The 14226-nt window shown below is 36.8% G+C and overlaps 1 protein-coding gene across 3 annotated transcripts in view; it reads left to right on the forward strand.

The window, feature by feature from the left end:
• Positions 1-14226, forward strand: part of Tmem135 (transmembrane protein 135) — a 246159-nt gene that overhangs the window by 88172 nt on the left and 143761 nt on the right. For 2 of the 3 annotated variants that reach the window (XM_004868215.3, XM_087212256.1), the window contains exon 5: positions 14155-14220. The exons of the other annotated variant lie outside the window; for it this stretch is intronic. In XM_004868215.3, the coding sequence (XP_004868272.1) occupies positions 14155-14220 (66 nt within the window). The remainder of the gene's footprint in view (positions 1-14154; positions 14221-14226) is intronic. 3 annotated transcript variants of the gene reach the window in all.

Consider the following 14226-nt stretch of genomic DNA (forward strand, 5'->3'; position numbering starts at 1 on the left):
TGATGAGCTAGAGTATGTATTATCTGTAGAGAATGCCTGACTTTAAATTAGCTTCATTGTGTGTATGAAAGGTGGGGGTTTAGCTGCTACTAAGGGATAATAACATGTCCTGAGAGTGTAGCTGAGATATGTGGAAGGCATCTGCAAGGGGTTTACAGAATCAGGAAAACTTGGTTTGTATTAGATGCTTTTCCTTGTTGCTGAGACAAAATACCCAATATCAAAAGTTAAAGGAAGAAAGGTTTATTTAGGTAACAGTTTGTAGAGGTTGCAGTTCATAATCAGCTGGCTCCAAGGCAGAGTAGCATGGCACGCATGCATCGCAGAGGAGAAAGAGTTCAGTGGTGGGCAGAAGGTAGTAAAGCAAGGAAAAGACCAACTGCAAGTATCTAGCAGCAAGCCTCCCTTTTGTTGTATCCAGGCTACCCACCTTTAGGGAGGAAAGCATTTACACCCTTATTCCTAGCATTGCATCATAAATCAGTCATGCACTCTAGATCCAGCCACCTCTGAAAAGCTCCACCTAAGATCGAATAAGGCTTTAGGAGGACATCTAGATACAAGTTATAGCATAGTTTAAGGACATTTGGCAGATGCAGTGTACATGTCCTGGGAAGTCTCTGTTAAAGAGGGCTGGTTTGCTTGCAGTGGAGTTTAGTTTTTCTTGATCTGAAATGCCTTAATTTCCTTTGCAGTTTTGAAAAAACATTTCTTCAGTATAGATTCTGGGTTGACAATCTTGGATCTAATTTATCTGTTGAAAATTCTGAAACTAAACTGCACCCCTACCCCCAAGTGTAATATGTTAGTTTTCTTATTTTACTTTAAGGACCTTCTTCATCTTTGGTTTTCATAAATTTGAATGTGATGTTCCTGTGTATAGACTGTTTTGTGTTTTTCCTCCTGGGGTTCTCTGGGGTTCTCGATTCTCTTCTACTACTGCTGCTATTACAATTTTCTCTTCTTTCTGCTTGTCTTCCTCTTTTTCCTGTTCATCTTCTTTGTCATCCTCCTCTTCATTATTGTGGAAGTTTTGGATTATTAGTTTTTCAAGTATTTCTTCTGCTTATCTTTTTTATGGGTGTGTCAATTACATGCTATTGGATTGCTTGAAACATTTTTCCTGGTCTCTTTGGATTTCTTCCTTTTATTTTTCTTCAGTCCTTTCTTCCTTTTTTTTCAAACTTGGAATTTCTATTGATCTATCTTCAAGTTCACTGATTATTCTTTTTCTGAGAACTCAGCTGTTCTTTTGACCCATTTAATTTTTGTTTCACTGTCTGTTCTTTTTTAGCTGGTGTATTTCTGTTTGTTAGGTTTTTTTATAGTTTTATTTTTCTATTGAGACTCCTTATTTACCTGTCATTAATTCTGTATTTCTCTGAATTTTTTGAATATGGTTGCTTCAAAGCCTGGGGTGCCCGAGGACTCATAAGGACATGATCCTGTTGTCTAGCTCATGCACAGAATGGGACACACTTAACATGACTTAGTATAGTCTACCACTATGAGGAATAAAGACGCTTTCTGTTCTTGTTGCTGATGTTGTCTCCATGTGCTTTCTTTTACTGGGGGACCTCATCTGTGAAAATACCCCTTCAGCCCCCCAACCCCGATAGTTTTCTTATAACATTTGCACATATTAAGAACAACTATTTTGAAACCTTTGATTTTGAAATGCAACATCTTTACCCACTTGGAGTTAATTTGTTTTGATAGTCTACCTTCCCCTACCTTTTTTTTAAACCTTGACAGTGGACCACACTTTTCTATTTCTTTTTTGTCTGGCTATATTTGGTAGGGGACTGGACATTGTGTGCTGTATTTTATGCTAAAGTGAAAGTAATTAAAATTCAACAGAGGGACTGGGGATTTAGCTCAGTGGTTCCGCCGCCTGCCTTGCAACCACAAGGTCCCAAGTTTGATCCCTGGTACCAAAAAAATAAAAAAAATAAAAATTCAACAGAGACTCATGTTGTTACAGTCAATACTTTGTAGTTCATTAAACTAATAAGATTAACAAGAATGTTCATTTAATACACTATGTAACTTTAACGGATTGTCTTACCTTTAGTTATTGAGATCATCTTACGGAAAGATTTCAATGGATTGACAATATTCAGTTCATAAATATAAATATAAAGATGATCATGGGCTGGGGATTTAGCTCAGTGGTTCAGGTGCCTGCCTCGCAAGCGCAAGGTCCCGAGTTCAATCCCCAGTACCAAAAAAAAAAAAAAAAAAACCTGATCATACTTAGTATATTTTATTTCTCATTTGTCATGCAGTTAAGTTTCTTTTTATCTTTTTTCCACTATTTACTGCTTGGGCAACCTTGCTTAGGCAGGGCATTTAAATTCTTGAAGCACTGATCTACTAAGGAAAAAGGTGGTTAATGCAGACATCAACATGTGAAAAATGCTTTGTAAAGAATTAGATGTAAAATATTGAATCCCAGGTCTAGTTTAGGACAGCATTTCTTTAGTGAAATAAATATTTGAGAAGTACTTTAACTTTTAAATAGAAACCTATGGAATGGATTAATGAAAGACGTAAAAACAAAGAGCCACAACCACAGCTGTGTACATGAAAGACAAAATCTGTGTGAAAGAACTACTTATTACTTTTCAATGACTATCTCTTTATTCTAGATCACCAGAGAGGTGCTGGGGGTAAAATTGACATCTTTTATTTATGTTTTCCCAGCATCATACATAATATATGACAATATAAATAAAGATTAAGGGAGCAGGTTTTAGAAACAGACTGTCTAGTTCAAAATCTAGCTCTCACATTTGCAACTCGTGTGACCTCTAGAGAGTAACTTTGCTTCTTTGATCTTCTTCATCAACAAAATAAGAATAATAATGATATATGAAATCATAGAAAGCCGGGTGTGGTACCATATACTTGTAATCCCAGCATAGTGGGTGACTAGGGCAGGAGGATTGCAAGTTGTATCCCAGACTTGGCAATTTAGAGACATAGTGAGACCTACTCAAAATAAAAAATAAAAACAAGGGCTTAGATTGTGACTTAGTGGGAAGGCCCTTAGTGGGAATGGCATTCCCCATTACCACACAAACACAGACAGAAGCACATTCATACACACAGACACACACAATGTAATCTAATGTAAATGCTCATTAGATAATAATTTAATTACTATTAATGGAACTACGGGAAGTGCAGAATTCCATTTCTACTTTTTTTTTGGTACTGGGGATCGAACCTCGGGACCTTGTGCTTTCGAGGCAGGCGGCAGAATCACTGAGCTAAATCCCCGGCCCTCCATCTCTACTTTAAAAGGTATTCAGCAGATAACATTAGCATTTAAAAAGCATAGTATATAAAAAAAAATCAACCAGAATGAGCATATTATGCTACATGGTCATTTATTTATGCTAAAATTCTTGATAAGACAACCAGATAAGTAGAAAACACACATGATTTCAAGATGATTAAATTAGCAAAAATCTACAGAAATCATATGCAAAACTTCATTCCCTAATTGTTAATCCTGGCCATAGAAGAAAAAAATGAAAATATTATTATTGTAAGCACCAGTTGCTTTTCTTCTTTATGATGATAAAAATATGAAATGTAAGTTTAAAAAATAGTAAAACCAGGCTGGGGATTTAGCTCAGTGGTGCCACTACCTGCCTCGCAAATGCAAGGTCCTGAGTTCGATTTTCGGTACCAGAAAATAAAAAAACTGAACATAAGGCTATCTGCATGTTTCTCACATAGGAATCAGTACCTGACAGTAATTTAATAATACTTTGAAAATAAGTTTATTTGCATAGCAACACGATGTTTGTGAAGTCTCAAAACCATTAGTACTTTATTTTCCTCAGGTCCAGGTGCTTCTGGCTTAATTAATCCTTTTCCATGTTCCTAATTGCTATTATAACTTCAGGACCTGTGTCGCAACAGCTCTGAGAGAAATCCTATTTTTCTAGCCAGAAAACGGGGGAAAAGGGTCCATACAACGCAGAGTGTGAAGGAAACAAAACCATTGATGTTGGTGTTTTGTCTTTTTCTCCTATTGACACTGACCCATGGGTAGGACTTGATTACAAGATCAAGCAAGAACAGTGCAGGTAGATAAAACTGGAAATTAAATTGCATTTTTTGACCAAAGGAATATGGAAAAGGGAACTCTGAAGTTCTAGTAGAAGGAAGGATCCCCATTATTACTTTCTATTTTCTCTTGTCACTTTGTCCCAATGGCATGTCCCCCGTGAGTGGCTGTAACTGTGGCACCACTGCAAACAGTTAAAACTGGGTGTGGTGCTGCATGCCTGTAATCCCAGCACTCTGGGAGGCTAAAGTAGAAGGATTACAAATTTGAGCACAGCTTGGGCATCTTAATGACTTAGTGAGAACTTATCTTAAAAAATTAGAAGAGGACTGGGGATGTCACTCAGTATGAACCCCTTAGGTTCAGTCCCCAGTAATACACACACACACACACACACACACACACACACACACACGCCCCAAAAACCAGAAAATGAAACAAAACCAATCAAAATATTAATGAGCCAGACAGTATGAGGACAATATCAGAAAGGAAGAGCCAGAAAAAAGGATAGCCTAACTAAATCTGTATTTGAACTGGTACAACTCTTACCTCTAATTGGCACGTGCCTACAATAGAGTCAGGCAGCAAAGCAACACCTTTAAGATCAAAACTAAAATTAAAATCACCATGCAAGTAAGTCTCAGTTACCTCAGTCATTCTGAAAAAGACTCAAGAGTGATTTGGAACAGATCCAAAGCAGCACAGGAAAGACAGAACCCATGCTGAGCCACTGCCCACTGAAGACTAGTTAGAACTTTCAGTCTGACCCTAACCAGATGATTAGTTAATACCCCCTACCTCCATCAGCATTTTCTACAGTACTTAAACAGGGCCCACAGTCTCACATGATACCCGTATTGTGCTGAATCAGTCTGAATCACTCATTCTTAAATGAACAAAGAGAGATGACTACTTTTTAAGAGACAGAAAATTAAGTATGATTAAATTAGACAAACTCTAAAGCAATTTTAACCCTGGCCCATGGAAAAAACACATTTATATATTAACAGAAGAGGGGTTTTCAACTGAGAAGTAGAAACTATTTTAAAAAATAGAGTATTTGGAACTAAAAATACAATATCTGAAATTAAAAATTTCAAAGGATGGGCTCAATAATAGAGTGGACATGAGATAAAGAAGCAATGAACAGGAATATAAATCAGTAGGAATTATCCATTCTACATTACAGACAGAGGAAATGATTGAAAAACAAATGAATGGAGTCCCAGAGAGCTGTGGGATAATAGTAAAAGATATAATCTAATATTTGTATTATCAGAGATTCAAAAATATTTTTTTAGTGTGCTTGTGTTTTAACTGTAATCAGACTGAGGCTAGGTGTAGAATTTTTGACTTGTGTCATGTTGGTGTTGAGTTTTCGTGTATTTTGGATTTTTGGATTAAGGGAGTTTAGCTTGTAGTAGACAATAAAATTATCTGCCATAAATTAGCATTGAGCTGAAATTGTATTTGCTAAGTTATTACTTATAAAAACATAAGTATACAACAACAAACAAAATGTTTAAAATATTTAGAATGGATTTTTCTGATAAATGCATATTTAGTATTTATCTTTGTGCATCTATGTCCATTAAAGAGATTGGTCTATAGTTTTCTTTTGTATTGGGGTCTTTATCTGGTTTTGGGATCAGAATTACACTGGCTTTCATAAATGAATTTGGGAGCACTCTGTTCTTTTCAGTTTCTTTGAAGAGCTTGAGGAATGTTAGTAATATGACATCCTTAAAGGTTTTACAGAATTTAGCAGTGAATCCATTAGGTCCTGGGCTTTTTTCAGTTGGTGGATTCTTTATTACCAAGTCAACTTCATTGGTTGTTATTGGGTTGTTAAGCATATTTATGTCTTCTTGCATTAGTTTTGGTAGTTTGTATGTATCTAAGAATCTGTCCATTCAAAATTGCTCATTTGTTGGAATAATATTTTTCAAAGTAGTCACTATCTTCTGGATTTTGACAATGTTTGTTGTGATTTCACCTTATTCATTTCCAATTGCATTGGAGTGAGTGTTTACTCTCTTGGTGAATCTTGCTAAGGCCTTATATATTTTATTTATTCTATTGAAGGACCAGCTCATAGATTTATTGATTTTTTTTAGTCTCAATTTCATTGATTTCCACTCTTATCTTTATTATTTCCCTCCTGAATTTCAGGTTGGGGCTAGTTTGTTGTTGTTTCTCAAGTATCTTAAGATTTCTCATAAAGTTATTTATTTGCGCTTGCTCTGTTTTCCTAATGTGGGCCTTCATTGGCCACATAGTGTTTCAGAGGTTTCTTTGAGTTATACAGTCATTGTCATTAGCTTCCAGAAAATTTTAAAGTTCTTCTTTGATTTCTTCTGTGACTCATTGGTTGTTTAGGAGTATGTTATTAATTTTCCAGGAGCTTTTGCCTTTTCCAAAATTTTTTCTGTTGTTGATTTTTGTATTTTCATTCCACAGTGTTTGAATAGTATGCATGGAGTGATTTCAGTTCTTTTATATTTACTTAAGTAGGTTTTGTGGATTAGTTTGTGATCTGTTTTGGAAAAAGTACCATGTGCTGCAGAAAAGAATGTATAGTCTGTTGTAGAGGGATGGATCACTCTTGTGTATATTCATTAAGTTCATGTGTTCAAGGGTGTGGTTCAGCTCTGAAATTTCTATATTGGTTTTTTGTTTAGTTGATCTATCTCTTTGTGAAAGTGGGGTGTTAAACTCCCCTTCTATGAATGTGTTAATGTTTATTTGATCTCTTAATTTCAACAGTTTTTGTTTTATGAAGATAGGTGCTCTAGTATTTGATGCAGATGTTTATCTGTGTTACCTCTTCTTGTTGGATTGTTCCTTTAACAAGTATATAGTGGCCCTCTTTGTCTCTTCTGATCAATTTTAACTTGAAGTTTACCATGTCTGATATTAGAATTGCCCCTTGTTTTCAGGGTGCTGGTGCATGAAATGTTGTTTTCTATCCTTTGATTTTTAGTCAACAAATATCTTTTTGGATGAATTGAGTTTCTTGAATGCAACAGATTACTAAATATAATTCAAGAAACATACAGACATTTAAACCAATAAGATGTTCAATGGGAACACAGATTAGATATTCCAATGACACATTGCATATGTGATTCCCAAGTAGCTTCTTTGCCAGAAAGTCTGAGTGCCCATACCCCAATTACTACTCTGATCCCTCCACTATAAAACTGAAGTTAACTCAGACTCGGGACCTTTTTCTGCCATGTGGCAGGCATTCTGCAGAGTTTCAGTCAGAATTCTTGGGTTAGGAACTCTTGCTGTCCCTCTCCCTGAGTGCAAAGGTGGATTTGGCAGACATGGTCACTGGCACTAAATTGTCCATCAAGTCAGGATTAATTGTATACAATCAATTCAACTACAGCTGTAAAGGCTAATCCACTACAGTGGAATGTATCAGGGCTAGTTGAGAAATAACTTATCATAAGACCCTGTTTTTGGTCCCCCTTTAGCCATGGGAACATGGCGCCAATGTGAGCCTCCAGTCCTGTGTAACTCAGGCTGAAAGTGGGGTTTGATTGCAGGAAGCCAGTCTATCATCATCAGTCCCTGCCTCTCAGTGGAACTCCCCTTCAGTCTGCTCTCTAGCTATCAGCAGTCTCCCATGACCATCCTTCCATTATCCACTCTGGAAACTTGACAGTGTGAAGCCACCAAGGGGCTGTTCTGGGATTGGAGTTCACACACTCAGCCTTTCTTCGCAGTGGCATCCTTGCCAGCTCCTGCTCTGTGCGACAGTATCCTGGGGTGCTTGTACTGCAGTCACCCACCAACTGTTGTCTCTGGAGTGCCACTTGGGGAGTAGTGTCACCTGGGAAGGAGTGCCACTTGGGCAGCAGTGTCTCCCATTCTGGAGCAGTGTCTCCAACTGCATAACATTCTTCTGGTCCTGATGCAGTTCTCTGTGAGCAGAGAATTTATTAGTTGCACTTTGCCTCTGCTGGCAGGCAGCCACCTGCCATTGGCTGCACCTTGGTTTCTCCTCTGTGGCATGGGTCATGTCCTCTGTTTCACTTAATCCTGTTTTGTTTTCCTCTATCAGTTCTTTCCCTTTTCCTCTGTACCCTCCCCTTACTTCGGTTCCTCTTCAAGTCACTACTCTCCAGACAATTTGCCCTGGAGAAGCCGAGCTGCTGGCACTCACTGCTCAGCCATCTTGTCTCCTCCACTGCTATTCTTAATTCAGTTTTATATAGCATTGGTTTCACAGTACAGAAGATGGAAATTTGATTTTCTTGATACGCAAAGGGTCAGGATGGTAATAGTCACAATATGGCAACGTACACATTTTGATTAAAATAGTATTTAATATGTGTCATATTTTATGAAAAGTATGTAACTGTTGTTCATAGTGACCCATTGTTTATAGTGAGCCCTTATACAACTCTTCTTACTACAGCTTTTCTTTTTTCCCCATAGCCACAGGGTTCTCTATGTATTTTAGGGTGAGTTTGTCTAGTTATGTAAAAAATGGCATTGGGATTTTGTTTAAACTTATTTACATAAACTAATTTTAAACTGTACACCTAAAATATACTAGCATATCTAAGTAAGTTTTTTAGACAGTTCATTTTAGAGTCTTGATAACAATAAAAGAATGGAAATAATATTTCTAGGGTATATTTCAGAAATTCTTGGTCTGATTCTGCTTTTTTAATGGTTCTCTAGAAGTTGCGGAGCATGTAATAGTTTTGAAGATTTTTCTTTTTTTAAATTAATTTTATTGGTACATTTTAGGTATACAATATAATGACATTTATCGTTGGAAATTTGCACCTTTACATAATCTCTCTTGGTTCTTATTATTTCCCCCTTCCCCTGCCCTCCTTTCAACCCCTCGATGCCTCCCTATTTACAAAGACTTTGTTTCCATTTTTTCATTTTCTCATAGTAATTCCGTTCCCTTCTTTCCTTTCCCCTACCCCTCCTTCTTCCCCTTCTACTTTGCCCCTTTTCTTCCTATTTCACATTATCTGTTATACCTTTTAGTCCTTATTTACACTTTGAGTTTCTTACACAAGAGAAATTATTTGATATTTACACATGTGTGTCCTATTTATTTCACTTAAGAGTATCGCCTCAATGTGCATCCATTTAGCTGTATATAAATGTATCTAATTTCTCATTTTATGGCTTTATCCAGTCTCCAGTTGATGGGCAATTGGGCTGCTTCCAAGTTTTAGCTATTACAATTTGTGCCGTTATGAACATGGGTGCACATATATCACTGTGGTATGATTCTTTTAATTCTTTGGGGAAGATAACCAGCAAGGGAATAGCTGGGTCAAATGGGACTTCCAGTCCTAGTTCTTTGAGGTATCTCCATACTGATTTCCACAGTGGTTGCGTCAGTCTACACTCCCACCAGCAGTGGAGCAGGGTTTCTCTTTCCCCACAGCCCCACCAGCATTTGTTAATGGTTGATTGCATGATAGCAGCCTTTCTTTCTGGGGTGTGGGGGAATCTCAGCATTGCTTTCATTTGCATCTCTTGAATGACCAGTGATGTTGAACATTTTTTCTTATGTTTATTTGCCATTTCTACTTCTTTGAGAAATATCTGTTCATTTCAGATGCCCATTTTTGGATTGGGTCTTTAAATTTGGGAGGTCTGATTTTTTTAAGTTCTTTATAGATTCAAGATAGTAGACCTTTGTCTGAGGAATAGCAGGTGAAAATGTTTTCACATGTTGTGGGTTGTCTCTTCACACTGTTGGTGGTTTCTCTTGCTGTGCAGAAACTTTTTAATAAAAAGAGATCCCACTTGTTCATTGTGCTAGTTCACAGGCAACTGAGGTTTTGTTCATAAAATCTTTTCCTGCACCAATGTCTTCAAGAGTTCTACCTAAACTCTGTTCCAGCCAGTTCAGCATTTCTGTTTTAATATTTAGATCTTTAATCCATTTTGATTTTAGGTGAGTGCATGGTGAGAGTCTAGTTTTAATCTTTGGCAAGTTGAAACCCAATTTTTCCAGCACCGTTTATTAAAGAGGCTATCTTTCCTCCAGTGAAGGTATTTGGCTCCTTGGTCAAAGATGAGGTTGCTGAGTGTGTCTGAAGTTGTTTCTGCATCTTCTAGTCTGTTCCACTGGTCCTCAGGTGTGTTTCTTTGCCAGTACCATGATGTTTTTATCACAGTAGCTTTGTAGTATAGTTTCAGGTTGAGGGTTGTGATATCCCCTGGCATGTCTCTGTTGCCTAGAATTACTTTTGCTATTCTAGGTCTCTTCTTGTTCCAAATGAATTTTTAGATTGTTTTCTCAATGACCATGAAGTATGCTGCTGGGATTTCAATTGGGATTGCATTGAATCTATATAGCAGTTTTGGAAGTATGGCCATTTTCACTATGTTGATTCTTTTTACCCAGGACCAAGGGATGTCTTTCTGTTTTCTAATATCATCTTCAATCTCTCTTTTCAGAGAAGAGGTCTTTGATTTCTTTTGTTAGGTCAATTCCTAGGTATTTCAGTTTTTTTGATGCTATTGTAAAAGGAATTGTGTGCCCTATTTCTCTCTCAGTGAGTCTGTTGTTCGTGTAGAGGAAAGCTATTGATTTTTGTGTTGTTGACCTTGTATCCAGCTACTTTACTGAATTTGGTTATTAAGTCTAGAAGACTTTTGGTGGAGTGTTGGGGTCTTCTATATAGAGTATCATATCATCTGCAAATAATGACAATTTGACTTCTTCATTTCCTATCTTTATTCCTTTAATTTTTTTCTCTTGTCTAATTGCTGTGGCTAATGTTTTCAAGACTATATTGTACAGGATTGGTGATAGTGTGAACTTACCTTGTTCCTGATGTTAGTGTGAAGGATTTCAGTTTTTGACCATTTAGTATGATATTGGCTGTTGTTTTTTCATAGATGGCTATTAGATTGAGGTAGAGACCATCTATTCCAATTTTTTGTAGGGTTTTTATCAGAAATACGTGTTGGATTTTGTCAAATGCTTTTTCTGCATCTATGGAGATGATCATATGATTTCTGTCCTTGGCTGTATTAATAGAGTATATTACATTTATTGATTTGCATATGTTGAACCATCCCTGCATGCCTGGGATGAATCCCACCTGGTCAGGATGTATGATCTTCTTGATGATCTTCTGCATTCTATTTGCCAGTATCTTATTAAGGATTTTTGCATCTATATTCATTAGTGTGATAGGCCTGTAGTTCTCTTTTTCAGTTGGGTTTTTCTCTGCTTTGGGGATCAAGTTGATAATTGCTTCCTGGAATGAATTTGGTAGTATTGCTTCCCTTTCAATTTCATTGAGGCATTTAAACAGTAGTGGCAGTAGTTTCTCTCTAAATGTCTTGTAGAATTCAGCAGTGAAGCCATCATGACCGGGGCTTTTCTTAGATGGTATGTTTGTAATTACGTTTTGAATTTCATTGATTGATATTGGGTTGTTTAGAATTTTTAGGTCTTCTTCGTTCAACTTTGGTAATGGACATGTATATAGGAATCTGTCCATTTCTTCTGTGTTTTCCACCTTATTGCCATGTAGGTTCTCAAAGTAGGTATTGTTGATCCTCTGGATTTCTGCTGGGTCCATTGTAATTCACCCTTTTCATTCCTAATTGCATGGATTTGGGCCTTTTCTTTACTTTTTCTGATGAGGTTGCCTAAGGGCTTATCAATTTTGTTTATTCTTTTGAAGAACCAACTCTTGGCTTTGTTGGTTTTTTGTATCCTTCTCTTAGTCTCCATTGCACTGATTTCTGCTCTGATCTTTATAATTTCCTCCCTTGTATGAGCTTTGGGTTTGTCCTGCTCTTCTTTTTCTAGAAGCTTGAGGTTCAGCATTAAGTTGTTTAATTGGGCTCATTCTGTTTTCTTAATATTAGTGTTTACTGCTATGAATTTCCCTCGTAAGACTGCTTTCATTGTCTCATAGATTCAGACATGTTATATTGTCATTGTCATTTAATTGTAGGAACTGTCTGATTTCTTCTTTAATTTCCTCTCGTGTCCCTTTGGTTATTCAGAAGTGTGCTGTTTAATTTCCATGTATGTATGAAATTCTTGAGGATTCTTTTGGTATTGATCTCCACTTTCATCACACTATGGTCTGATAATATACACAGGATAATTTCAATTCCTTTACACTTGGTTAAACATATTCTGTGAGCGAATGTGAGGTTTATTTTGGAAAATGACCCCTATGCAGCTGAAAACAATGTGTATTCTGATATTGTTGGGGTGGAACACTCTCCAAACATCTGTTAAGTTCATTTGTTCAAGAGTTTGATTGAGTTGTAGCATTTGGTCATTTATTTTTTGTCTAGTTGATCTATCTGTGACAGTGGGTTATTGAGGTCCCCTAGTATTATTGTATTAGTGCTTATTTGATTTTTCTTGTGCAGTAGTATTTATTTTACATAATTGGGTGCACCAGTGTTTGGTGCATAAATATTTATGATTGTCCTCTTTTCCTCTTGGATTGTTCCCTTTATATTGATGTAGTGTCCTTCTTTGTCTCTCTTAATCAGTGTTGGTTTGAAATCCACTTGATCTGCAAAGAGGATAGGTACTCCTGCTTTTTATTGTGTTCCTGTCACGTGGAGTATTGTTTTCTACCCTTTAACTTTCAGTCTGTGAGTTTCTTTTTGAATTAAGTGTGTTTCTTGTATGCAGCATATTGTTGGATTTTGCTTCTTGACCCATTCTGCCACTCTATTTCTTTTATTTGTGAATTGAGACCATTAACATTGATGTTTATAACTGATACGTATTGACTTATCATTGTCATGACTTTTTCTTTTTGTTGGATTCTCCTCCTTTGCATCTAATTTCTTGTCATGCCTGATGGATTCATTGTTCTGGGCTTCCTGGTGTTGTGATTCTTGTTTTCTTTTCCTAAGATATTGTCTAAAATTCTTTGGAGTTCTGGTTTGGCATTCATGAAGTTCCTAAGGTGCTCTTTGTCATGAAAGTATCTTTTTTCTCCATCAATTTTGAAAGATAGTTTTCCAGATTACATCAGTCTGGTTTGGAGGCTATTTTCCTTTAGGGTTTGAAATATGTCACTTCAAGCTCTTCTTGCCTTGAGGTTTGCATTTAGAAGTTTGCTGTGATTCTGATGGGCTTTCCTTAGTATGTGATTTGTTTCTTTTCTCTAACTGCTTATAGAATTTTGTTCTTCTTTTGAGTTTCTGGAATCTTAACTATTATATGCCTATGTGTAGATTTTTTTTGATCAAGGCTAGTCGGAGTCCTATATGCCTCACTTATCTGTATGTCAAGTTCTTTTCCCCTGCTTGGGAAGTTTTCTGCCATCAATTCTGTGAACAGTTGTTTATGTCATCTACACTCTCTCTTCTTTCTTCATTGACTCCAATCAGTCTTAAGTTATTCTTCTTTGCATCGTCTAGCAGCTGCTGGATTGATTTCTCCTGGACCCTTATAATTTTAAATCAAATTTTCTTTTCCTTGTCACTAATTGCAATCTTATCTTCTATATCTGTAATTCTGTCTTCACATTGGCTCATTCTGCTGTGTAGACTTCAATGGAGCTTTTAATCTCCTGGAAATCTGTTTACACCTGTTTTATGTATTCCATTTGTTTTCTATGTTGGGATTCCATCATGTTCCTCAGCTCCTCAATTTTTTTTTATGTGTGTCCTCTCTAGAGTTATTAATCATGTCTTGCACTATGGGCACAATCTCTGCTGTTATCTGAGAAATTATTTCTTATTTCATTTTTCCCAGGTCCTCTTTTGTTGCCAGTTCAGAGAGTCCAGGTTGTTGAGTATCAGATTGTTTCTTGTCATTTCCTTGTGAGGCTGCTTAAGGTGATCTGGAAGTCTGGTTTTGAGACTTGTTTACATGTCTTCTCATTTAAATGGGGGCGTGGATAAGGGGAGAGGGATGTGGGAGAGGATGGGAGGGGGATTTTTGCTGCTGGTGCCAGCAAAGCTCTTGTCCTTGCCACTGGGGGTAGTGGTTTGAGGTTTTTTCCTTTTTTACCTTTTTTGGGGAGGGATATGTAGTTGTAAACAAATTACATACATTTACTTTTCTTTCTTCACAGGCCACAGAAACACTATTTAGAATGGGGGTGGCAAGAAGAACCATTACAACATTAAGAAATGGAGAGGTACGA

The sequence above is a fragment of the Heterocephalus glaber genome, unplaced genomic scaffold (assembly GCF_053883595.1).
Source record: "Heterocephalus glaber isolate CG9 unplaced genomic scaffold, H.glaber_assembly_v1.0 deba00001429, whole genome shotgun sequence".
NCBI lineage: Eukaryota > Metazoa > Chordata > Mammalia > Rodentia > Bathyergidae > Heterocephalus > Heterocephalus glaber.